This window comes from Sus scrofa, chromosome 5, assembly GCF_054392235.1.
Source record: "Sus scrofa isolate SSC_HxYL_T2T_F1_AM1 chromosome 5, Sscrofa_HxYL_maternal_Yorkshire_Landrace_v2.0, whole genome shotgun sequence".
NCBI classification, from domain to species: domain Eukaryota; kingdom Metazoa; phylum Chordata; class Mammalia; order Artiodactyla; family Suidae; genus Sus; species Sus scrofa.
In genome coordinates this window covers 33,110,934-33,134,582 of record NC_139387.1, presented here as the reverse complement: position 1 = coordinate 33,134,582, position 23,649 = coordinate 33,110,934, and the positions used below count along the sequence as shown (strand labels likewise).

General features: G+C 41.9%; 1 protein-coding gene across 2 annotated transcripts in view; it reads left to right on the top strand.

Moving 5' to 3' along the window:
* The window catches only part of GNS (glucosamine (N-acetyl)-6-sulfatase), a 61,482-nt gene that overhangs the window by 21,241 nt on the left and 16,592 nt on the right, over window positions 1–23,649 (top strand). For both annotated transcript variants that reach the window (XM_084956258.1, XM_021091947.2), the window contains exons 2-9: window positions 3,274–3,333; window positions 6,659–6,865; window positions 8,624–8,689; window positions 9,801–9,899; window positions 11,810–11,977; window positions 14,399–14,481; window positions 15,247–15,365; window positions 17,262–17,365. In XM_084956258.1, the coding sequence (XP_084812384.1) occupies window positions 3,274–3,333; window positions 6,659–6,865; window positions 8,624–8,689; window positions 9,801–9,899; window positions 11,810–11,977; window positions 14,399–14,481; window positions 15,247–15,365; window positions 17,262–17,365 (906 nt within the window). The remainder of the gene's footprint in view (window positions 1–3,273; window positions 3,334–6,658; window positions 6,866–8,623; window positions 8,690–9,800; window positions 9,900–11,809; window positions 11,978–14,398; window positions 14,482–15,246; window positions 15,366–17,261; window positions 17,366–23,649) is intronic.

Genomic DNA, 23,649 nt, shown 5'->3' with positions numbered 1-23,649 from the left:
CCCTCTGAGCACCTCAGGCTGTGGTGTGTTGGGAGGCAGTACCAATGATCTGTGTAGCTCTCTCTCTGCTTTGCTCACCTGTGTCCAGCTCCTGTGCTTTTCTCTGAGGCTTTCAGGTCACTCCTTGGCTGATCTCCCCATCAGTTAGGTGGCTTCCCAGGGTGTGGGTTCCTTTCTTCTTTCACCTCTCCCTCTCAGGAGTGCTAGTCCTGTCCTGATTACTTTCTCTCTTTTTATTCTTTTTTGTTCTACCCCATTATGTGGAGGGTTTCTTGACCTTTGGGGAGGTTTAAGGTCTTGTTCAGTAAACTTGTTCAGTAAACGTTCTGTGCAAATCATTCCACATGTAGATTTTTTTTTTTTTTTGATGTGTTTCTGGCAGAAGGTGAGCACCACATCTTACTCTTCTGCCGTCTTGATCCTGTAGTAGTCTCTTATGATTCTTTGTATTTATGTGATATCCATTTTAACTTCTCCTTTTTCATTTCTAATTTTATTGATTTGGGTCCTCTTTTTTTCCTCGATGAGTCTGGCTGAGTGTTTATCAATTTTTTTTTTTAATCTTTTCAAAGAACCAGCTTTAAGTTTCATTGATCATTTCTGTGGTTTTCATTTCTATTTCATTTATTTCTGCTCTGATCTTTGACTTCTTTTCCTTCTGCTAACTTTGGGTTTTGTCTGTTCTTCTTTCTCTAGTTGCTTTAGGTGTAAAGTTAGGTTGTTTGTGATTTTTCTTGTTTCCCTAGGGAGGCTTGTATTGTTATAAACTTGCCTCTTAGAACTGTTTTTGCTGCATCCCATAGGTTTTGGATTGTTGTGTCTTCATCATTAGCTTCTAGGTATTTTTTAATTTCCTCTTTGATTTCTTCAGTGATCCATTGGTTGTTTAGTAGTATGTTGTTTGGTATCCATGTGCTTGTGTTTTTTGTATTTTTTTTCTTGTTGATTTCCAGTCATATAGCATTGTGATTGGAAAAGATGCTTGATAGGATTTTAGCTTTCTTAAATTTACTGAGGCTTGATTTGTTGCCCAGAATGTGAACTCTACTAGAGAATGTTCGATGTGCACTTGAGAAGAATGTGTATTCTGCTGGTTTTGGATAAAATGTTCTATAAGTATTAAGTCTGTCTGGTCTGATGCATCATTTAAGGCCTGCATTTTCTTGTTGATTTTCTGTCTGAATGACATGTCCATTGCTGTAAGTAGGGTGTTAAAGTTCCCTGCTATTATTGTATTATTGTCAATTTCTCCTTTTAAGGTTGTTAGCATTTGCCTTTTACATTGAGGTGATCCTGTATTGGGTGCATATATGTTTACAATTGTTATATCTTCTTGAATTGATCCATTGATCATTTGTAATGTCTTTGTCTCTTACAATATTCTTTAAGGTCAATTTTGTCTTATATGAGTATTGCTGCTCCAGCTTTCTTTTGATTTACATTTGCATGGAATATTTTCTTCCATCCTCTCACTTTCAATTTGTGTGTGTCTCTGAAACTGAAGTGGGTCTCTTGAAGACAACCATAGTATATATGGGTCTTGTTTTTGTATCCAGTCAGCCAGTCTCTGTCTTTTGGTTTGGGCATGTAGTCCATTTACACTTAAGATAATTATTGATATGTATGTTCTTATTGGCATTTTATTAATTGTTTTGAATTTGATTTTGTTTTTTGGTTGGTTTTTTTTTTGATATGTACAAGATTGTTTTAAGTTGTTGGTCTCTAAATTGCAAGTGCATCTCCAGTATCCTGCATTTGTACCCTCCTCTTCTCATGGTTTCTGGTTTTGGTTACATACATGTGTGGATGATTTCCTACCTTTATTGTATATATGCCTTTACTGGTGAGCCTTGTCATTTGTAATATTTTTGTTTCTAGGTGTGGCCTTTTCTTTTCCACCTAGAGAAGTTCCTTTAGTATTTGTTGTAAAGCTGTTTTAGCAGTGCTGAATTCTCTTAGCTTTTGCTTGTCTGTAAAGCTTTTGATTTCTCCTTCAAATCTGAACGAGAGCCTTGCTGGGTAGAGTAATCTCGGTTGGGGGTTTTTCCTTTCATCACTGTATTATGCCACTCCCTCTGGCCTTCAGAGTTTCGGCTGAAAAATCAGCTGATAACCTTATCGGGGTTCCCTTGTATGTTATTTGTTTCTTTTCCCTAGCCTCTTTCAATATGAGCTTTTTCAAATTGTCCTTTCTTGCTGTCTTGAATCTGAGTAAAGATTAGTGTTTGCAATTATTAGGAGTAGTACTTGTATCTAAATGGCCTTCTTTTTATCCTCACTGTAGGATTTGAAATGAGTTGTTCTCTATACTTGTCAGGATCTTAAATCTTGAACAGGAGTTCCCATCGTGGCTCAGTGGTTAATGAATCTGACTAGGAACCATGCGGTTGCGAGTTCAATCCCTGGCCTTGCTCAGTGGGTTAAGGATCCAGCATTGCCGTGAGTTGTGGTGTAGGTCGCAGACGCAGCTTGGATCCCACGTTGCTGTGGCTCTGGTGTAGGCTGGCGGCTACAGCTCCGATTAGACCCCTAGCCTGGGAACCTCCATATGCTGCAGGAGCAGCCCTAGAAAAGGCAGAAAGACCAAAAAGAAAAATAAAAAAAAATTGAACAAAAGATAAAAAGCAAGAATATAAACAAAGTAATTTCTGACTAGTCTTTTGCTTGACAAGAATTTTTTGTGTATCTGTTTCACTTGGTTCAAGTCTTTACCTGAGGTGGTGGATGGTCTAGGGCAAAGGGCTGTAAGCTTAGAGTCAAAAAATGTGCATCCGAGCTTCACCATGGAATATCTGACATTTGAGTCAGTCTCAGCCTTAGGGCTTTGTCTGGCTTTCAGAACCCGAGTGTTGTCTTATTTTTGTTTTGAAGGGTAGAAGACTCCTTTCGTATCATTTTCCACATCCTGCTGCTAAAGATGAATTAATGGAGGTTGATGTGCTCTATCTGTTTGTAAAGGGACTGGTAACAATTAGAAAAGGGCCCCCAAATTTCATTGCGTTGAAATCAGCGTTGCTAGAATGATACCATGAGCTGTGAACTTTCCCTTCCTGTGAGCTCTATGACTTCCTGAACTTTCGTACAGGACATAATTGAGTGTCGCCAAACTTGTTTGGTTCATCTCCAGGATCAACGGAACTCTCTTAACTATTTCTTAGTGTTAGATCATTTGGGAATGAAAGGTTGAGGGTAGATACAAAAACCACGAATTTTGTTCTGAGTGTTTTAGCTTATTGGAATAAATCATTGAACAGATACTTATTTACTTTACAGACACCTCTAAAGAAAACCAAGGCTCTCATCGGAGAGATGGGGATGACTTTCTCCAGTGCTGTAAGTTTTAAAGCCAATTTAATATTGTGCTTAAATTCTAAGAAGAAGCACTCTCTGTTGGATAGTCTAGTGTAATTTACGTGCTTTTTTCCCTAGTTAAATGCCTGATCCAAAGGAAGGACTCTAATATTTGTTTATTTGTTTATTTTATATATTATGTGTATATAATATATATGCGTCTTATTTTAGTACTACTGAAAGATTAATTGCAGGTATTTTGTAAGCCAGTCTGATCTACAACTTGAAACAAGAATTTGGTTTTTTTTGTCTTTTTAGGGCCACACCTGCAGCATATGGAGGTTCCCAGGCTAGGGGGTCCAATTGGAGCTACAGCTGCTGGCCTACGCCACAGCCACAGCAGTGCCAGATCTGAGCCACATCCTCGACCTACACCATAGCTCACAGCAATACTGGATCCTTAACCCAGTGAACGAGGCCAGGGATCAAACTCACAATGTCATGGTTCCTAGTCAGATTTGTTTCTGCTGCGCAGCAACGGGAACTCCGAAATGAGAGAATTTTATTGAAAACGTAACTATTTGGGGTTTAAAAATATATTGTATCAGAGTCAGATAACATTCATACTATATAAACTCTTTCTTCGTAAAAGCATGTAGGCTATTTTTCAAAGCCCAATTAACCCTGATAGCCAAACCGAACAAAGATAACAGCAACAAAAAACCCACAACAGCTATTGTGTGGGTATATATATGTGTATACAAATGTATGTGTATATTATACATATAAACATAAATGTAGAGACGCCAAGTAAAATACTAACAGTCAAATTCAAGAACTGTGCTCATAATCAAGTACGTGGTAGCCTAGCTTAATGTCAGGAAATCCATTGAACAGCAGCTTAGTGATGGGGTCAAGAGCACAGACTCTGGAACCAGATCACCTTGTTTTGAATGTTCTCTCTGGCTCTTTTCTAGCTGTGTGACCTTGGGCAGCTTATTAATTTTTGGCCTTTGGTTCTCCCATTTGTAAATAGGGATACTAAGACCTATCTCCGAGGTTAAGTGGATTGTTTCTTGTAAAGCATGCGTGAGCTATATTAAGTACCACTACAGAATGATGGTTATTATATTGTCCACCAACATGAGATCATTAGTTAAAAGGAGGGTAATTAGATGTCCATCTCAGTAGATGCTTGAAAGTCTTCTGAAATGTTCACATCCTTTCCTTTTAACTTATTAAACTGTTAAAAGAATACGTCCTTATTATTATGAACATTGCAAACAAGCAACACAACTTAGAGTTAAGGTGAAAGTCCAAAGCACTGCTCTTGGAGGAGAGACAGGGCCTAACCCCTCTCACTCAATGTTTTTCTGAACTGTCTTGTCATCGGCCTGAGTCTTGTGGGATTAAAAGATAAAACACGTGGGAAAAGACAAAGTTATTATTTCCACTTGTCGGGATTTTCTATCTAGAAAACGGAATTTTTGAGAAACTTTAAATTAATAGAATTTAGTAAGGTAGAAGTGAAAAAAATAGAAATAGCTTTCTTCCATATAACAAGTTAGAGAAATACGGGGAGAAGAAAATATCCCACTCATATATGGGCAGGAAAATATAGACTCTAGGAATAGCTGGTGGTGGCAGGGAATGGTAAAGACCTTAAAATGCAGTTACAGAATTTTGTGAGTGATAAAATATGTCATCCGTAGAAAGCTAATGTAGTTGTATTTTCTGTAGGAAGATACAAGATTATAAAGTGCTTATTTTATTTTATTTATCTTCTTTTTAGGGCTGCACCTGCACCACATGGAGTTTCCCAGGCTAGAGGTCTAATCTGAGCTACAGCTGCTGGCCTACACCACAGCTCGTGGCAACTCTGGATCCTTAACCTACTGATCAAGGCCAGGAATCGAACCCACAACCTTATGGTTCCTAGTCAGATTCATTTCCGCTGAGCCATGATGGGAACTCTATTTGCTTACTTTATTTATTTTTTTTGTCTTTTTGTATTTTATAGGGCCGCACCCGAGGTATATGGAGGTTCTCAGGCTAACCTACAGCATCCAATTGGAGCTGTAGCCATCAGCCTATACTACAGCCACAGCAACACCAGATCCGAGCTGCATCTGCAACCTACACTACAGCTCACGGCAATGCCGGATCCTTAACCCACTGAGCAAAGCCAGGGATCGAACCCACAACCTCATGGTTCCTAGTCGGATTTGTTAACCACTGAGCCACAATGGGAACTCCTCTATTTGATTATTTTAATCAGAGTCCCACCAAGATTTTTTTTAGGCTGAATTAAGTGGTTTCAGAATTATCTGGAATAATTAGGTTAGAGTAATCAGGTAAAATGTTTAAAGGAAGAAATTCCTCTTACTGGCTACCAAAATGTAATATAAAGATCCAGTGAACAGTATGGCATAGGCCAAAAAGTAGGTAAGAAACTTCTAAAAAGGAAAAGAATTAAAAGAGTTGCCAATTTGAAAATTACAGAATTCACAAACATCTAACAAAATTTAAAAGCACAAGTAAAAAATGGGAAGTTTTTGTAAAATGATTGAATCCTTCCTTAACTCAAATTTTATGTAACAAGAAGGAAGAATGTGCAAAGCACGTGAACAAAAACCATTCACATGAATGCGATTGGTCAGCATGCATGTGAGGAATGTTCATCCTCACCAGTGTTTAAAAATGCCAAATCCGATGTGAAAGGCCAAATAAATGCTAAGTATTTCAAAGGGATATCATGGAATTCTGGAAAGGTTGTGCTCAAAAGAGCATTCCTTCCCTGCTGCTGCAAGTATAAGCTACGATTACATTCTGTAAATAGGTAATGTGTATTAAGACTTAGCCAGATAGGATTGGGTGGAAGAGGGTAATTAGAAACATAATTAGAGTAGACTTAAAAAAAAAAAATCTGTATCCATTGTAGAAAGTGATCCAGAAAATGCATGAAGCTACAGATCGTCTTGAAAATGAACCTCTACTTCTCAGCTGCTTTCGATGCAAGTAGTAGTATTTATCTTGGGTCAAGACCAGGCTCCCACCATGCTGTGTTCCTTGCATGTAAATATTTCTCTGGCAGTTGAGATTGGAACAACTATTAGGTTATGCTGGAGAGAGATACCAGTTGAAAAAGAAACCTATTCTCTTGGTTTGTTCCATCTTCTTTACTGTCTCCACTAGGAGACTTAAAGCACCTCTCAAGTGTGTCATGTGTAAGGAAAAATTTCTATTCCATGGCAAAGCAGACATTTGAAGTTAGAGTGTTAAGCAGTTTGCTTTGTTCTCTGGAGAAATGATGAGAAATCCATCTATCTTGTGTAACTTTGTCGTTTCGCTTCTTTTCCCTTTGTAGTATGTGCCAAGTGCTCTTTGTTGCCCAAGCCGAGCCAGTATCCTGACAGGGAAGTACCCACATAATCATCACGTTGTTAACAACACTTTGGAGGGAAACTGCAGCAGTAAGTCTTGGCAGAAGATCGAAGAACCAAATACTTTCCCAGCGATTCTCAGATCAGTGTGTGGTTATCAAACCTTTTTTGCAGGGAAATACTTAAATGAGGTATGTCGAATGGTCTAATGATTCCCCTTTTTAATAACTGCTTCTTAAATGTGAATTAATATAATTAATTCATGTTAATTGGTTTTTTTAGTTAGTATCTATCCAAGTCACATTAAAGAGTTTCGGGGGTATATGTTTTCTCCTAATCAGCCTGTTAAACAAGAACTTAAGTGAACATATTTCCATGATTTGGGCACTGTACTTATTCTTTAAAGAGTCTCAAGAGCATTCATGTAAACATTGTCTTAGGACTGCTGATGTCTGATGGATCTTCCCCTTTTCCTTAAGAGTTCTGGTTGTCATGTGGCTTAGTATCTTTGTTTCCATTTCTCCTTTATCAGGACCAGAGTGAAGAATTTTTTCCTCTTAGCATCTTTCCTGAATTATAACAACTTAATGCTTAACCCATTTTTCTAACCTGAAAAATGGGAACAGATTGTGCAGAGATCGATGATCAAGAGAAAGCCCCCAGAGCCTGGGATATTCGAGACATTGAAGCATGTGGTTGAGTGGTTAGTGTGTTGGCCTCACTGTGACCTGCCACGACCAGATCTCAGGGCCTCAAGTCCACCACATTGGGCTTAGCATTTAGTCAGAGTTCAGGCCTTAAGGAAATAGTGTATCTGCAAGTGTTCAGGGTTTTCTCTTAGAGTAAAACTGGGGATTCAGGACAAAGAGACGATGTAAGTTTTCTTATGTACTTTATCCATGGTCGCTAATGATCTTCATATCTGATGTGAATTTTCTGTTTATTCTACCCCTCCATGCAACAGTTGGGGGAATTTTCAGCCTTGAGGGTTTGATGGAAAATGAGTCAGTTTGAAAAGAGTCATGAGTGATAAATGTGGATACAAGGTTATGGGAGATATCTAACATACGTACAAAATTAGAAATTCTTCATAATACAAGGATTTAGTTCTTGGGGGTACTGCCTTCTGGTTTTTTTTCCTGGCACCTGCAGCATGCTGAAGTTCCTAGGCCAGGGATCGAACCCATGCCACAGCTGTAACCAGAGCCTCAGTAGGGCCTTTGCCAGATCCTTAACCCACTAAGCTACAAGGGAACTCCTCGGGGTACTGCCTTCAATGGGCAGTGTTAAACCGTGTCTAGATAAAATGGGAAGATTGTGTTGTGTCTTCACTTATTCATCGCATCAAGTAAATTGAGTCCAAAAGTTGACTTGATCAGCAGGACAGCAGAAGTGATAGGTTGGTAGTTTGTATGTAGTCTGATTATTTGGGTTGTTAGCCACAAGGTTGGCTGACTGTTTAGACAGAGCACCACCAGTGAGTCCTGGCCTAAGCCATGTGGTCTTTCCCTATAAAGGGCCAGAAGGAAACATTTTAGGCTTTGTAGGCCATATGTCTCTGTTGTGACTGTTCATTTCTGCCATTGTAACAGGAAAGCAGCCAGAGACTTGGGTAAACCAGTGAGTGTGACTGTGTTCCATCCAGTAAAATGTCATCATCACTGAAGTTTCAATTTCATGTAACTTGTCGCAAGAAAATTCTTAGCTTGCTGGCCTCACAAAATAGTGGGCAGGCTAGATTTGGCCTGCCAACCGCAGTTTGCCAACTCCTGCTTTAAGAGTTCCCGGGACTGTAGTCTTCTCTACTTTTCGACTGACTTACATGTTTGTGGGGAAGTTGAGCACCTACCGTGTTTCAGGCACTGTTCTGAAAAGATTCTAGAAGTTTCCTGTTGCCTTCAGTTGGTCATGTCTAAGAACTTCTAATGTGCTGCTTGTCCTTCTTTCAGTATGGAGCCCCAGATGCAGGTGGACTAGCACATGTTCCTCTGGGCTGGAGTTACTGGTATGCCTTGGTGAGTAATTACTGAAGTCAGTAACAGTTCTACACAGCCCCGCAGATGCTGTTTACCTTCTGATACAGCTGAGATTGGCATAACTTGGTTTGCTTTTATGATTAGCCATAGTATCTTCTTAAAGTCTGTTGATCTGTTGTTGTTGTGTTTTTTTTTTGTTTGTTTGTTTGTTTCTTTTTGTCTTTTCTAGGGCCGCGCCCTCGGCATATGGAGGTTCCCAGGCTAGGGGTCGAATCAGAGCTATAGCTGCCAGCCTATGCCATTCACAGCAACACCAGATCCGAACCGCATCTGCGACCTATACCACGGCTCACGACAATGCCAGATCCTTAATCCACTGAGCAAGGCTGGGGATTGTGCCCTCAACCTCATGGCTCCTAGTCAGATTCGTTAACCACTGAGCCATGGCGGGAACTCCTAAAGTCTGTTTATTTGTTGAATCACTGCATTGTTAGACATTTGCCTGCATTCCATAAGGTTTAGCAACATATTTTACTGTTTCATCTGATCTGTTACTGGCTTTTTTTTTTTTTTTTTTTGCCATTCCCACAGCATGTAGAAGTTTCTGGGCCAGGAATTGAACCCATGCCACAGCAGTCATGTGAGTTACTATAGTGACAACACCAGATCCTTGCTGAGCCACACAGGAACTCCTATTTCTGGCCATTTAAACTAGGCCATATTATTGAAACTGTGCTAGTAGCTAATAAAACCCTAGTCAAAAAGTCCAATTCAGAGTTCGCATTGTGGCTTAGCAGTAACGAACCGGACACAGGTTCAATCCCTGACCTCACTCAGTGGGTTAAGGACCTGGCATTGCCGTAAGCTGCAGTGTAGGTCACAAATGCGGCTCAGATCTGGTGTTGCTGTGACTATGGTATAGGTCTGGCAGCTACAAGTCCAGTTTGACCCCTAGCCTGGGAACTTTCTTATGTTGCGGGTGTGACCCTTAAAAAAAAAAGTCCAATCCAATATTGAGTTGAGCAATGACCTTTTTTTTTTAAATGTCTTAATCACTATTTAAACAGAGTATGGTTTAGCTCAGCATGGTTTCCAGCTTTCATTTTGTGTGCTGACCTCATAACAAGTTTTTCTTTCCTCTCTTCAATAGGAAAAGAATTCTAAATACTATAACTATACCCTCTCCATCAATGGGAAGGCACGGAAGCATGGTGAAAACTACAGTGTGGACTACCTGACAGATGTTTTGGTGAGTTATTGAAGATCTGACCTTGCAGGCCTAGCTCATGTTTAATTAATGACTCTGCCTAGAAAACCGTTTGTTGTATTTCGTCACATTGCGTAATGTTATTGAATAGTCACTTGGTCTGACCGCCAAAATACTTCCAACTGCTTAAAAACTCCTGAGTGTGTTTTTCTTTGTAATTAAGCCAGGCTCAGATCTAATGTTGTTGAAATTCCAGCAGCAAATCCCTTTTCCAAAGGCTAATCTCTAAGACTGTAGAGATTGCTTTGAAGAGGTTTCACTTTGAAGGGGTTTCTGTTCCTGACCAAAGTCGTACGCACAGGCCACAAGATGGCAGCTTCATCTTGAGTGGGGGGAGATAAAGGGGTTCTTCAGGAATCGTGTATTTATATATAAAAAAATACTGCCATTGGGTGAATTGGGGACTTCCTTGGCATATGGAAGTTCCCAGGCTAGGAGTCAAATCAGAGCTGTAGCCGCTGGCCTATGCCACACTCGGCAACACCAGATCCTAGCCATGTCTGAGACCTATACCACAGCTCACAGCAGTGCTGGATCCTTAACCCACTGAGCGAGGCCAGGGATTAAACCTCCGTCCTCATGGATACCAGTCAGATTCATTACTGCTGAGCCATGATGGAAACTCCCCCTGAGATGTTTCTAATGACAGCCCTCCATAGAGTGTTCATTCACAAGCCACTGTAGCAGGTGTTCAGCAGTAAAGGAAGCAAAGTCCCTGATTCTGTGGCAGGTAACTTTTGGGGTAAATTGTACTGACACATGTGTGTATACACACACATCATGTGCTGTCTTGTTAGATAGTGATCAGTTAAGAGAAACAAGGCAAGGCAGGGAATGGGAGTTCCTTAAATGACATTCAAGCAGAATCCTGAAGGAGATGAGAGAGAGCTGTATAGATCAGGGGAAAGAGGTCCACAAGCCAAGGGAGCCGAGAGCGTGAGGGTGTTGAGGCAGGAGTGTGCCTGGCATGTTGGAGAAAGTGCAAGGTTTCTGACAGGGCTGGAGTTAAAGTACGTGGGAAGGATGGTGATAGGAAATTGACACTATCTTTAAGTTTAGTGCTGGGAATGATTGAAGATATAAATCAACCAGCACACTTAAAAACATAGCATGTATGTGGGAAGCTTTCGTTGTCATAAAGTATCTCCAGAGAAGCAAATGAAAAAGGTTAATAAGTCCATGTACATTAAAAGCGTGGTGTGATATATTTGGATTCCATATTATTTATTTATTTGTTTGTTTGTTTTTGCTTTTTAGGGCCACACATGCAGCATATGGAAGTTCATAGGCTAGGGGTCGAATCGGAGCTACACTTGGCAGCCTACGCCACAGCCACAGCAACATAGGATCCGAGCCTCATCTGCAGCCTACATCACAGCTCACAGTAACACCCCATCCCCGACTCACTGAGCAAGGCCAGGGATCGAACCCACATTCTCATGAAACTAGTCAGATTCATTTCCAGCAACTCCCGTAAGATTAAGGTAACTTAATTCACTTTTCCCACTGTTGTGTATTAGGTTGACTCACTTTATATAATTTAAGGCATCAAATGTATATACTCTTAAGCTGCCTTCATGTAAGTCAATACAAAAATGGTCACATGATGATTTGTTTTCTTTGTGGGAGGCATAGCAATTTTTAGGTCATGTAAAATCGTCAACATCTTAATTGCTGTCCTGAGATGATGTGCTTTTTATTGTAAGTATTTTCTTAAAAGCCAAATGATTTGTTCTAGCAACATGTTTGCAAATGGCTGCAACAGAGATTATGTGCCAAGTTTTGGTTGAAAGTTAATAGGACCCTGTACCTTCTGTTCACTAGAGAACAGGTATATACAAGTCCTTACCTGTCAGGTACTGTAGGAAATAACAAACTTCTGTATACGTCAGGCCAATGTCTCCTTGGACTTCCTGGACTACAAGTCCAACTCTGAGCCCTTCTTCATGATGATCTCCACTCCAGCACCTCATTCGCCTTGGACAGCTGCACCCCAGTACCAGAACACCTTCCAGAACGTCTTTGCACCAAGAAACAAGAACTTCAACATCCACGGAACGGTAGCTTCCCCTAACCCTTGCATTAAGCCAAGCTCAATGTGATCAACTATATAATGTGCTTCTCAGGGAGCCTTTGAGCCATATAGTTGGTCTTCCTTCTGAATCTTTTAAAGGTAATGGCACCTGTTTCCAGTGCACTAGGTAGTATATGCTTGCAGCAGAAGTCCAGATAGGGTTCCTGCCACAGTCAGTGACTAACTAGAGAGTCCGCAGGGAATATTGAAGAGATAGCATCTTTCCTGACTACAGGCTCTTCTGATGAACTCTGTACCAGCTTTCTTCCTGCCCAGCAGTGGCTAAGACACATTCCTTGGGGCTGAGCTGTGCTGCAGTGGTCTCCTCCCTCTGGCCCTCCCAGGCCTGAGGCCTAGGAACAAGAAGGGTGACGTAGTACATTGTGACACTGAATGGAGAAATGAGCCAGAATGGGGAGTATAATTAAAGACCACCATGTAAATACTGTTGGCTTCATATGCCACTCACTTAGCCTTCCTTGGCACTGGAGATTGGCAGTTTGCTGGTTCAAAGGCAGAAGGCCTCCACTGCTTCATGCCTATTACCGAGAAATTTTAGTTGCCTGTGAGGTGGTAAAAAGACAGTATTGGAGTTAGACTCAGTATTACCACTTTCTAACTCAGTATTTCCATCTTCTCCCTAAATGACCTGACCAAGAGTGAGATAAGTTTAATTTCCGTTTTTCTCTCAGCTGGGGAATCCTGACCTCTCATGCAACTGCTCTTTAGATTAAAGTACATAGAGACGTCTGGCATGTTGTCTGGGCATTGAAGGCCTGTGTGATGTTAAAGTGGAGTGAACCAAGTTTTAAACCAGAGGGCCGGCCATTCTCAAACTGTGTCCCAGAAGAAGTTCATGGAAGGTCCCATGACCAAGGAAGTTTAGACACTTTGGGTTAAATAAGTCAGTGTGCTGCAAGATTTCCCAGAGTGACTCATGCTGTAACATGAATTTCCAACAGCAGGGTATGCGCTACAGCATTTCTTAAGCATATTAACTAATGAACACTTTGAGGATCACAGTTTGGGAAATGGCAAATTAGGGTTTTATGAATAAGGAGGAGAGAATGGTGTTTGGCAGTTTTTGCGTGTGTGTGGAGGTGGGGGGGTCTCTTTTAGGGCCACACATACAACATGTGGAGGTTCCCAGGCTAGAGGTCGAATCAGAGCTACAGCTGCCAGCCTACGCCACAGTCACAGAAACATGGGATCCAAGCGGTGTCTGACCTGCACCACAGCTCACAGCAACACCAGACCCTTAACCCACTGAGCAAGGCCAGGGATTGAACCCATATCCTCAGGGATGCTAGTCAGGTTCTTAACCCACTCAGGCACAATGGGAACATGTAACTGGCTTTTTTTGTTTGTTTGTTTGTATTTTGTTTTTTGTCTTTCTGGGCCGCACTTGGAGGTTCCCAGGCTAGGGGTTGAAACAGAGCTGTAGCCGCTGGCCTACGCCACAGCCACAGGATCCAAGCTGCATCTGCGACCTACACCACAGCTCATGGCAATACCAAATCCTTAACCCACTGAGCAAGCGAGGCCAGGGATCAAACCCACGTCCTCATGGATACTTGTCGGGTTCATTAACCACTGAGCCACAATGGGAACTCCGTGACTTTTTTATTTAAGTGAGACAACCCTCCAGATTTGGATTTGAAGATAGAGGAAATTGCTAAGAAGAGGAGTTCCCACTGTGGTGCAGTAGAATCAGTGGCAATTCTGCAGCACCAGGACGCAAATTTGATTCCCACCTGGCACAGTGGGCTAAGGGTCCTGTGTTGCTGCAACTGTGGTATAGATTGCAACTGTGGCTCAGATCTAATCCTGGGCCCTGGAACTCCCTGTGTTGCAGAGCATCCCAGAAAGAAAAAATAAATAAATTTTGCTGTGATGAGATTTTTCCCAAAAGTCCAAGGATAGTTGATATCTTAGATAGGAACATAGAAGGCGATAGAATAACTTACTGGGCAAAACTTAGAAGGTGCTGAAGTTAATATTTACCCTTTTGTAATTTGGATGGTAGACCCAAAGCATAGACTCCAGCTTATAAATTTCATCTCTTTTTAGTCAGTAGTCTCCAGTATCTTTCACTAAATCATGTATTAATTCTGCTAACAAAGGAGCCCAACCCTTCTACCTTTAGGGAAGTGATGGGAAGAAGCTAAAGAATGAGTAATAATCTGCAGAAAGGGTTTTTTGGGTTTTTTTGGGTTTTTTTTTGTTTTTTTTTTTAATGAACACAGGGGAGGGAAGTGGGGTGGGAGGTGGAGGGAAAGTCTGAAGTTGCTTAAACAAGCACCCGTTAGTTCCTTTTTGCTGAAGTATTAAATGATCCTTTGGTTATCTACTCTAGTGGTTTGTGGGGATTTGGTGTTGACTTTTTTTTTTTTCTTCTAAATTTTAGAACAAGCACTGGCTAATTAGGCAAGCCAAGACCCCAATGACTAATTCTTCGATACAATTTTTGGATAATGCATTTAGGAAAAGGTAAGAGCTCCTCCTTGCTCAGTCTGGGTGGTCTCCAAAGCAGTCTGTGAGCAGAGGGCCACACCACGCAGTTATCTCTGAGAAAAATCAGAGGGTAGCAAGTTTGTGGGAGAGACTTTGGTGTGAGGTCTTTACATTCAGCTAAGAGGTGGCTTTGGGCTCCAGTACAATTAAACAGTTCATTTTTATGACTTGTTAAAACGTTGCAAACTGGAGCCATGCAATTAAAAAATAAACAAATAAATCCTATACCTAAAGAAAAGATCACTTGGTAAAAGATCAGCCCCAATATTTGCCTAAGAAAGAAAGGCTTAGGCTAGAGCAAAATATTTGCCCTTGCTGTTTTGAGGTTTTAAGAAATTAAGTCAGTTTTTTAAAATATGTTGCTTTTTTCTTAAGGTGTATTTAGTTTTACTTACTTACTTTTTTGTCTTTTTAGGACCCCACCTGCGGCATATGGAGGTTCCCAGGGTAGGGGTCTAATCAGAGCTGTAGCCACCAGCCTACACCACAGCCACAGCAACGCCAGATCTGAGCTGCGTCTGCAGCCTACACCACACCTCAGGGCGATGCTGGATCCTTAACCCACTGAGCAAGGCCAGGGATCGAACCTGCAACCTTATGGTTGCTAGTTGGATTTGTTAACCACTGAGCCACGACGGGAACTCTGGTTTGGGGGTTTTTTGGACTTTGCTTTTTGTGGTTTTGGCAACTACCTCAGCCATTGTCTCTGAAGTCCCATTGCTGCCCTCTGTTCACATCCAGGTGGCAGACTCTACTCTCAGTTGATGACCTTGTGGAGAAGCTGGTCAAGCGATTGGAGTTCAATGGGGAGCTCAACAACACCTACATCTTTTATACCTCAGACAACGGCTATCACACAGGTAAAGGGGCAGGGCTGGGTGTTCTCGTGACCTTGGGGAGGGGCCTTTCCTGTCTCACCCAAGCAGTAGCACTGGCAGAGAGCGCCTGTCCTTTTACAGTGGTGGACCAGCCCGAGGGAGAGTCTTGCCAGGACCTCTTTGGTTAGAGGGCCAATTCATTCCCCTCTGGCGAAACCAGCTTTCGTTATTTGCTGTCTCACAGGCCTAGTTACATGATTTTCTAGGAGACTGAGCAGAGAGTGAGCCTGATGGGTTGGAGACAGGCTTTAGGACAGAGGTAAGAGATTAAACTAGATATAAAGAACAAGTGGACCTTAGAGAAGAGAGGTAATAAGACATTTTACACAGAAAGATGGAGAGAGGATTGTCTTGGGGAAGAACTTTCTTTGCAGTTAGTTTATTTGATATATGGGTGCGGTTTTTTTTGTTTGTTTGTTTTTTATCTTTTCACAACTGCAGTGTGAGTCGGGCCCATATCCTTGACTTTCATCCTTTCCACTTGGACCTTGTCTAGTTAAAAATCAAGGTTTTCTTCTTTCCCCACCTTTGTGAATTTCATACACTTGAAGGTAATGAATCTGAGGCTTGCCTGCACAGGCAAGATCGATTAGGCATTTAACATGTTATTGTGAATATTTGTAAACACTCAAAGTAGGGTTTAGTAAAATAACCCGCTTTGTCCAGCTTTAGTTTTCAGCTGTTCAGGGCCAGTCTTTTGAATTCGTACTACCTTCTTCAAGTTTATTTTTTAGCTAGAAGTTTTGGGAGAAACACCTGACGCTGATTTCACACGTCAACACCTGATGGTGCCTCTGCCTAGTTGTTACATGTCAGAGTCTAGATAAAGTCCACATGTTACCTTGAGTTTTTGTGTGTCCTAAGACTGTCCTTTGCCACCGATTTGTTCAAAAAACCAGTCTTTTGTCCTTTAGAATATCTCACATTTTAGATTTGGCTAACTGCTTATATGATGCCATAACTCGTTTCTTTGTACTCAGCATTTCTTAATAGATCAGTAGTTGGATCTGGAGTCCTAATAGAAATTCATGTTTTCAGCAAGAATGCTGTCTCGTTGATGCTGGTGCACACTTGTTTCTTCACATTATGATGCCTGGGGTGTCTGGTTGCCTCCCTTTAGTAAAGGATGCTGTTACTGATTGAAGGCCCACATGATAACACCTGAGCCCATTCTGTGAATATTTTGTGACTAAAGCTTCTAGTGATGATGTGTTGCTTAAGTCTATTCCTTAGAAACTGCAAAATTTCACTTCATCACTTTGTCCTTTTTGCATGTGTTAGCTGGAATTCTTTGGAGAATTCTCCTCACCAACTCTTTATATCTTTTTTTTTTCTTTTTTCTTTCTTTTGGCCATGCCTGTGGCAGGAAGTTTCCAGGGATTGAACTCCAACCCGAGCTGCAGCAGTGTCAAGGCCAAATCCTTAACCTGCTGAGCCACCTGGGAACAACACCCTGTTAGGTTTTCCTGAATAAACTGCATTTCAAGATAACCAATGTCAATGGTTTTGTGCCTTTACCTAGCAGCTTTTAGAGCAACTTCAATTGTGATGAGGTCAAGTATCACACATAAGTTCTGTATTTATGCTCAAACATTTTCCAGTCATTGCTTTTGCTGAATCCACTTATCTTAGACCAGGGAGTCCCTCTGGGCATTTATTTAAAGATCATGAGTTCATTGTTTCCTGCCCTGTAGTAAAAAGAGACCAAGGCAAATTTAAGCTTTCCATTAAAAATACCATAATTAGGAGAACTAAAAATACCATAATTAGGAGAACAAGATTAATTTCTTTTTTTTTCTACTTATTGAATGAATGCATGCATGAATGACTCTTCTGTCCCAGCTTTGTCTTTGACCACTTGTTTTTTTTTACTTGCAGGCCAGTTTTCTTTGCCTATAGACAAAAGGCAGCTGTATGAGTTCGACATCAAAGTTCCACTGTTGGTTCGAGGACCTGGTATCAAACCCAATCAGACAACGAAGGTAGGTGCCTGACAAGGTGACACCGTTTACAGGTAGCACTTGCCTGAGGAAAGAAAGCTGTTCTTCCAAAGAGGAGGCTGATTGGATTTCTTCCTATGAGCATGAAGGCTGATTGGCTTAAGATGTTGCAAGTGTATTTATAAACCTTGTAGTGATTCTTCCTTTTAAATTAATTAAATTTTATTGAAGTACAGTTGTACCATATTGTATGAGTTACAGGTGTACAGTATAGTAATATGCAATTTTTAAAGGTTGTACTCCATTTATAGTTGTTTTATTATTTTTGGGGGGCTTTTTTATTACTCCAATGAATTTATCACATCTATAGTTGTATATTGATCATCACAGTCCAGTTTCACAGGATTTCCATCCCACAACCCAAGCACATTCACCACCCCCCCAAACTGTCTCCTCCGGAGACCATAAGTTTTTCAGTGTCTGCAAGTCAGCATCTGTTCTGCAAAGAAGTTCAGTCTGTCCTTTTTATAGTTGTTCTAAAATATTGGCTGTGTTGAAGTTCCCTGGTGGCCTAGCAGGTTAAGGATCCATCACTGTCACTGCTGTGACATGGGTTTGATCCCTGGCCCTGGAATTTCCACATCATGGTCAAAAATTAATAAATAAACTTTTTTTTTTTTTTTTTTTTTTTTTTGTCTTTTGTTGTTGTTGTTGTTGCTATCTCTTGGGCCGCTCCCGCAGCATATGGAGGTTCCCAGGCTAGGGGTTGAATCGGAGCTGTAGCCACCGGCCTACGCCAGAGCCACAGCAACTCGGGATCCGAGCCGCGTCTGCAACCTACACCACAGCTCACGGCAACGCCGGATCATTAACCCACTGAGCAAGGGCAGGGACCGAACCCGCAACCTCATGGTTCTTGGTCGGATTCGTTAACCACTGCGCCACGACGGGAACTCCTAAATAAACTATTTATTTATTTTTGTCTTTTGTCTTTTGAGGGCCACACCCATGGCATATGGAGGTTCCCAGGCTAGGGGTCTAATCAGAGCTGTAGCCGCTGGCCTACACCACAGCCACAGCAACACCAGATCCTTAACCCACTGAGCGAGGCCAGGGATCAAACCCACAACCTCATGGTTCCTAGTCGGATTCGTTTCCACTGCGCCATGATGGGAACTTCACAAAAAAAATTTTTTAATTGGCTATATTCCCTGTATATATGTATGTATGTTGTATAGTGCATCCTTGTCTGTTCTCAAAATCCATGTGTTTTGACACTGCTGTTCTGACAGCTGTCATTCAAGAAGTAAGAAGTCCCCAGCTTCCATCTAACAAGTGTCAGAGGTGGTGGATGATGCATCCTGGGCTGGCAGCACAGTTGTCTTGGTGCCAGTTCTGCGTGAATGCCACAGGGCGGTGAGGTGGGCATAGTGAGCCGAGCTGGCAACAATCTGATGGCCAAAACAAGGCACATTGGACCAGTGGATTTAGCTTTGTGTTGGCTGCTGGGAAGAACAGGAGCAGTTGGTATGGGAGAATGCCAAGCATCGGCTGTTGAGGTTTTCTCCTCTGGAAATTAATCTTACGTCAGATTTGTGGTAGAAGTTCTTCAAAAGAGTTTTAAGAAAGGAAAAGCTTAGTAAGAAAACAGAAATGGTTGGAGTTCACATCATGGTGCAGTGATTAATGAATCTGACTAGGAACCATGAGGTTGCAGGTTCCATCCCTGGCCTTGCTCGGTGGGTTAAGGATCCGGCGTTGCCATGAGCAGTGGTGTCGGTTGCAGGCGAGGCTCGGATCCTGAGTTGCTGTGGCTCTGGCGTAGGCCGGCAGCTGCAGCTCCGATTCGACCCCTAGCCTGGGAACCTCCATATGCTGCGGGAGTGGGCCTAGAAAAAGGCAAAAAGACGAAAAGAAAACAGAAATGGCATAGCATGGTCTAGGGGAAATACAACTGAACTGGGAGTCAAGAAAAACCACTTACTCTCTTTAAGGCTTTGAATAGAATAGGGCTTGATTTTCCCATGTAAAGTTGAGAGGATGGTAAGAGCAAATTCTCAAGTGTTGCTAGGTGACACCCTGGCTTCCTCCTTGTTAGGAAAGCTGGGGGTGAGGGGCGGTGCAGGTGAAGCAGCCTGAGATGTATAGAATTCTGTTTTCAGTGATTTTCACCAGATGGATTTGGGGTGCTCTATGGTGTGCTTTGCGTTTTTTTTTGAAAGCCCTACATCAGTTCTATAATAACATCAGGGCTTAAATGTTTGTCTGAAAGCCTGGTGTGTCCTCCTAGGAGCCCTTACTCTTTTGGATAATTCTGTAGTATTTTCACTTTTCCAGAGCTAAAAGATAAGCAGGTTCAAGACATGATATCCCTTGATCTCAAGTCCCACTGTTCTTTAGGGCCTTTTTTTTTTTTTTTTTTTTTTTTTTTTTGGTCTTTTCAGGTCCGCACCCATGGTTTGTGGAAGTTCCAGACTAGGGAATGCCATAGCCACAGCAACTCAAGATCCAAGCCGAGTCTGTGCTCTACACCACAGCTCACAGTAATGCCAGATCCTTGACCCACTGAGTGGGGCCAGGGATTGAACCCAAATCCTCATGGATACTAGTCAGGTTCATTATGGCTGAGCCACAACGGGAGCTCCCAGGCCCTTTTGTTTGATCAAAATGTTTATATACTTACATCCTAAGAATATTCCCAAACTGTGAGGCCGTTGTACATAAAATAATTTATTTGGCCTTGTCAGAGCCTTTTCTGTTCCAGTCCCTAAATAGACCTTTAAGTTTATACTTAGCGATAAAAGCAGTACCATCTTGCTAATGTTTCTAGAAGTCATCATGTGCAGAGACCAGCTCAGCAGGTGAGGGCTGAAGAACAGGTGCTGTGAAACTTAAGGAAAAAGTTAACATAAAACAAGACACAGAGACATTTATCTTAATTAAAGGTGGGAACCAGGGGACTCAAGGTCTCAGGGACCAAGAGTGCCGCCTTAAGAAACCACACTGCTTTTATTGTGCTCTTTGGGATTGCGTCAAGTGAGAAGGGGCTGTAGGTGCAGGATATAGTTTTTATTTTATTTTGTTTTGTTTTATTTTATTTTTTATTTATTTGATTTTATTTTTGTCTTTTTGCTTTTCCTAGGGCTGCTCCCGCGGCATGTGGAGGTTCCCAGGCTAGGGGTCTAATCGGAGCTGCAGCTGCCGGCCTACGCCAGAGCCACAGCAACTCGGGATCCGAGCCATGTCTACAACCTACACCACAGCTCACAGGCAACGCCAGATCCTTAACCCACTGAACAAGGCCAGGGATTGAACCCTCAACCTCATGGTTCCTGGTCTGCTTCCTTAACCACTGAGCCACTACCCACAACGGAACTCCAGGAACTCCTTTTTTTATTATTTTAAAAGTTCTTTTATTATTTTAAAAGTCACATAGCTGGTAGATGGTTAAGCTTTTGCTCTGATCTTTAGGCATTTAACATTCATTAGCATTTGAGGAAGCTTGGCAGTTAACTATCTATGCATAGTATCTAGAGAATCAAAAGGCATGCCTATGTGGGGCAACCCAGTGTGCCTAGGTTTGCACCTTGGTTCTCCTTGCTAATGCATATTGTGCTAACGACCCCTCATAAACCCCTTGGGGCCATGAGGTTCCTCTTTCTCCTATCCTTAAGAGGACGTATCATGCTGTGCAAACGGGTGGGTGGGTGTGCCAGTCTGCGCAGGTCTGGTGTGCCTAGACCAATGCATTATGTCCTCATTCAGCTGACCGCATGAATAACTTATTCCTTTAGGTCTGTGTTCTTAAGCTTAAGTCTTTTACCAGCACTGTGACTGTTTTTCAAGCAGGAATATGGGGTAAAGTAAAGTAAGACAAGATGGAGTTTTCAGCAGAGAGGCTAAGAAAATATTGTAGAAACATGTCTCACGACAATCATGGTGGTGGGCCCATAGGTCTATTCTCATTCTTGCCATATAAAAATGAGAGATAGGTATAATTCTCTCGAATTCTTCACTCATATTTGGTATCTGCTAGAAGTCTCCCATTTCCTGATATTATATGTTAATTTTGTTAGACAAAATCCTAATAGGAAAAGCATCCATCATTTTGAGGGAAGATGTGATTATTGTAGATACTTGGGAAGAAAGCTTCTTAGAGTGGTGTGTAAGGTAACTTGGGTGGAATCTCAGAATCTCAGTGACTCTTAATTTGTCTTAGATCTTTTTTTTTTTTTCTTGCTTTTTAGGGCCGAATCTGTGGCATATGGAAGTAATGCCGTAATAATGCCAGATCCTTTAATTCAGTGAGCAAGGCCGGGGATTGAAACCAAATCCTCATGGATACTGGTTAAATTCATTTCTGCTGCATCGCAAGGGGAACTCCTGTCCTGGACCTTAACAGACCTTTCTCCCAATAGAGCATACTGTCCCTAGAGGGCGCTCCCAACCGCAGCTGACAGCTCTTGAGGCAATTCCTGCTGAGACCAGCAATGGCCATTATATATCTGTCTCTGTGGGTTTGTTATTTTGGTGTCTTGGACATGTTAGTAATACCTGTGGGATTGGCTTCACTTCTTTCATGTTCTGGACGGGACTGGAGATCTGTCAGCCCCATGTTGGGATCTCGTTGCCTCTATCTGATGCGCTTGGCTCTCCTTTCCTGCCATGATCTCTTCCATATTCACACTCACTCTTGTGGACCATATTCCAAGCTGCTCATTCAGCTGGGGGACTTGGACCTAGGAAGGATCTCTAACATCAGGTCTTGTGTAATCCCTAGAGACATAGTTTTTGTGTTTTTTGTCCTCAGTACCATATGGATTGCCTTTCCAGTGAGTTGCCTGCCACTGAAGGGCAATTTCCGACAGCTGGGGAGTGACACTAATTGTTTTAGAGCCAGAATATGTATATGGCTTTGCCCTCCAAGTGCTGTCCTAGCCAGGAAACCTGGCTGTTGCTGAACAATGCTTTGAGGATGGTTTCTTGCTTTTCATGTCTGTACTTTTGGTTTTGTTTTCAAATTAAAAGGAGCAGGATTAGTAGTTCTTTTTTTTTTAAATAATAATCCTGATTGAACTTTTCCTGAGATGATCTGAATTTGCACAACAATTTTGAAAACCTGATTCTTTCCAGCAAATGATAGCTATTCCAGTTACAAGCTGCTGACTTTGTTTCATTCACTTCCCTTTCATTTTCTCGTCTATAAAATGGGGGAAATACTCCTAGGATTGTGGGGATGATTAAATGAGGCCAAGCCTTAAGCACTGGCCCAGACTCGGTGCTCAGTGAACACTAGTTTCCCCTTGTTTCTCTGGTGGGTTGTCTCCATCACTTCAAGGAGTTTTCTAGCCTGTGACCATGTGACTTCTAGATTTATGCCCTCCACTACAATAGTTTGTGTGGTTGTTGAGCCAAAACATATATAGGATAGTCCAAATTGAGATGTTGTAATTGTAAAATACTGCTTTTTTTTTTTTTTTTTTTTTTTTGCTTTTTAGGGCAGTACCCGCAGCATATGGAGGTTCCCAGGCTAGGGGTTGAATCGGAGCTACAGCTGCCAGCCTGCACCACAACTGCAGCAATGCAGAATCTGAGCCATGTCTGTGACTTACACCACAGCTCCCAACAACACTGGATCCTTAACCCACTGAGTGAGGCCAGGGATGGAACCTGAAATCTCATGGTTACTAGTCGGATTCCTTTCTGATGGGCCACTACCGGAACTCCATAAAGTACTAGATTCAAATGCTTGGTTCAGGAAAATTTTTAAAGTAAAATCTCATCAATTTTTTTGTATTGTTTGCATGTTGAAATAGTAATATTTAAGCATTTACAGTGAATTTCACCTCTTTTTTTTTTTTCCACTTTAAAGTGGTCACTAGACAATTTTAAATTACACGACTCCCCCCCCTTTTTTTTTGCCATTTCTTGGGCTGCTCCCACGGCATATGGAGGTTCCCAGGCTAGGGGTCTAATCGGAGCTGTAGCCGCCGGTGTACGTCAGAGCCACAGCAACGCGGGATCTGAGCCACGTCTGCCACCTGCCCTGCAGCTCATGGCAACACCAGATCCTTAACCCACTGAGCAAGGCCAGAGATGGAACCCTCAGCCTCATGGTTCCTAGTCGGATTTGTTAACCACTGAGCCACGATGGGAACTTCACAACTCCCATCCTATCCCTACTGCACTATGCTGGTTTAGGCCCTGTAGAGGTATTTTCCCCTGAAGGAAAATAGTCCAGTAAAACAGAGATAAGGCAACATATAAATGCAGGACAGTCTTTAATCTCGAGAAAATTTGTTTAAAAACATCCAAGTTCTGTGTTC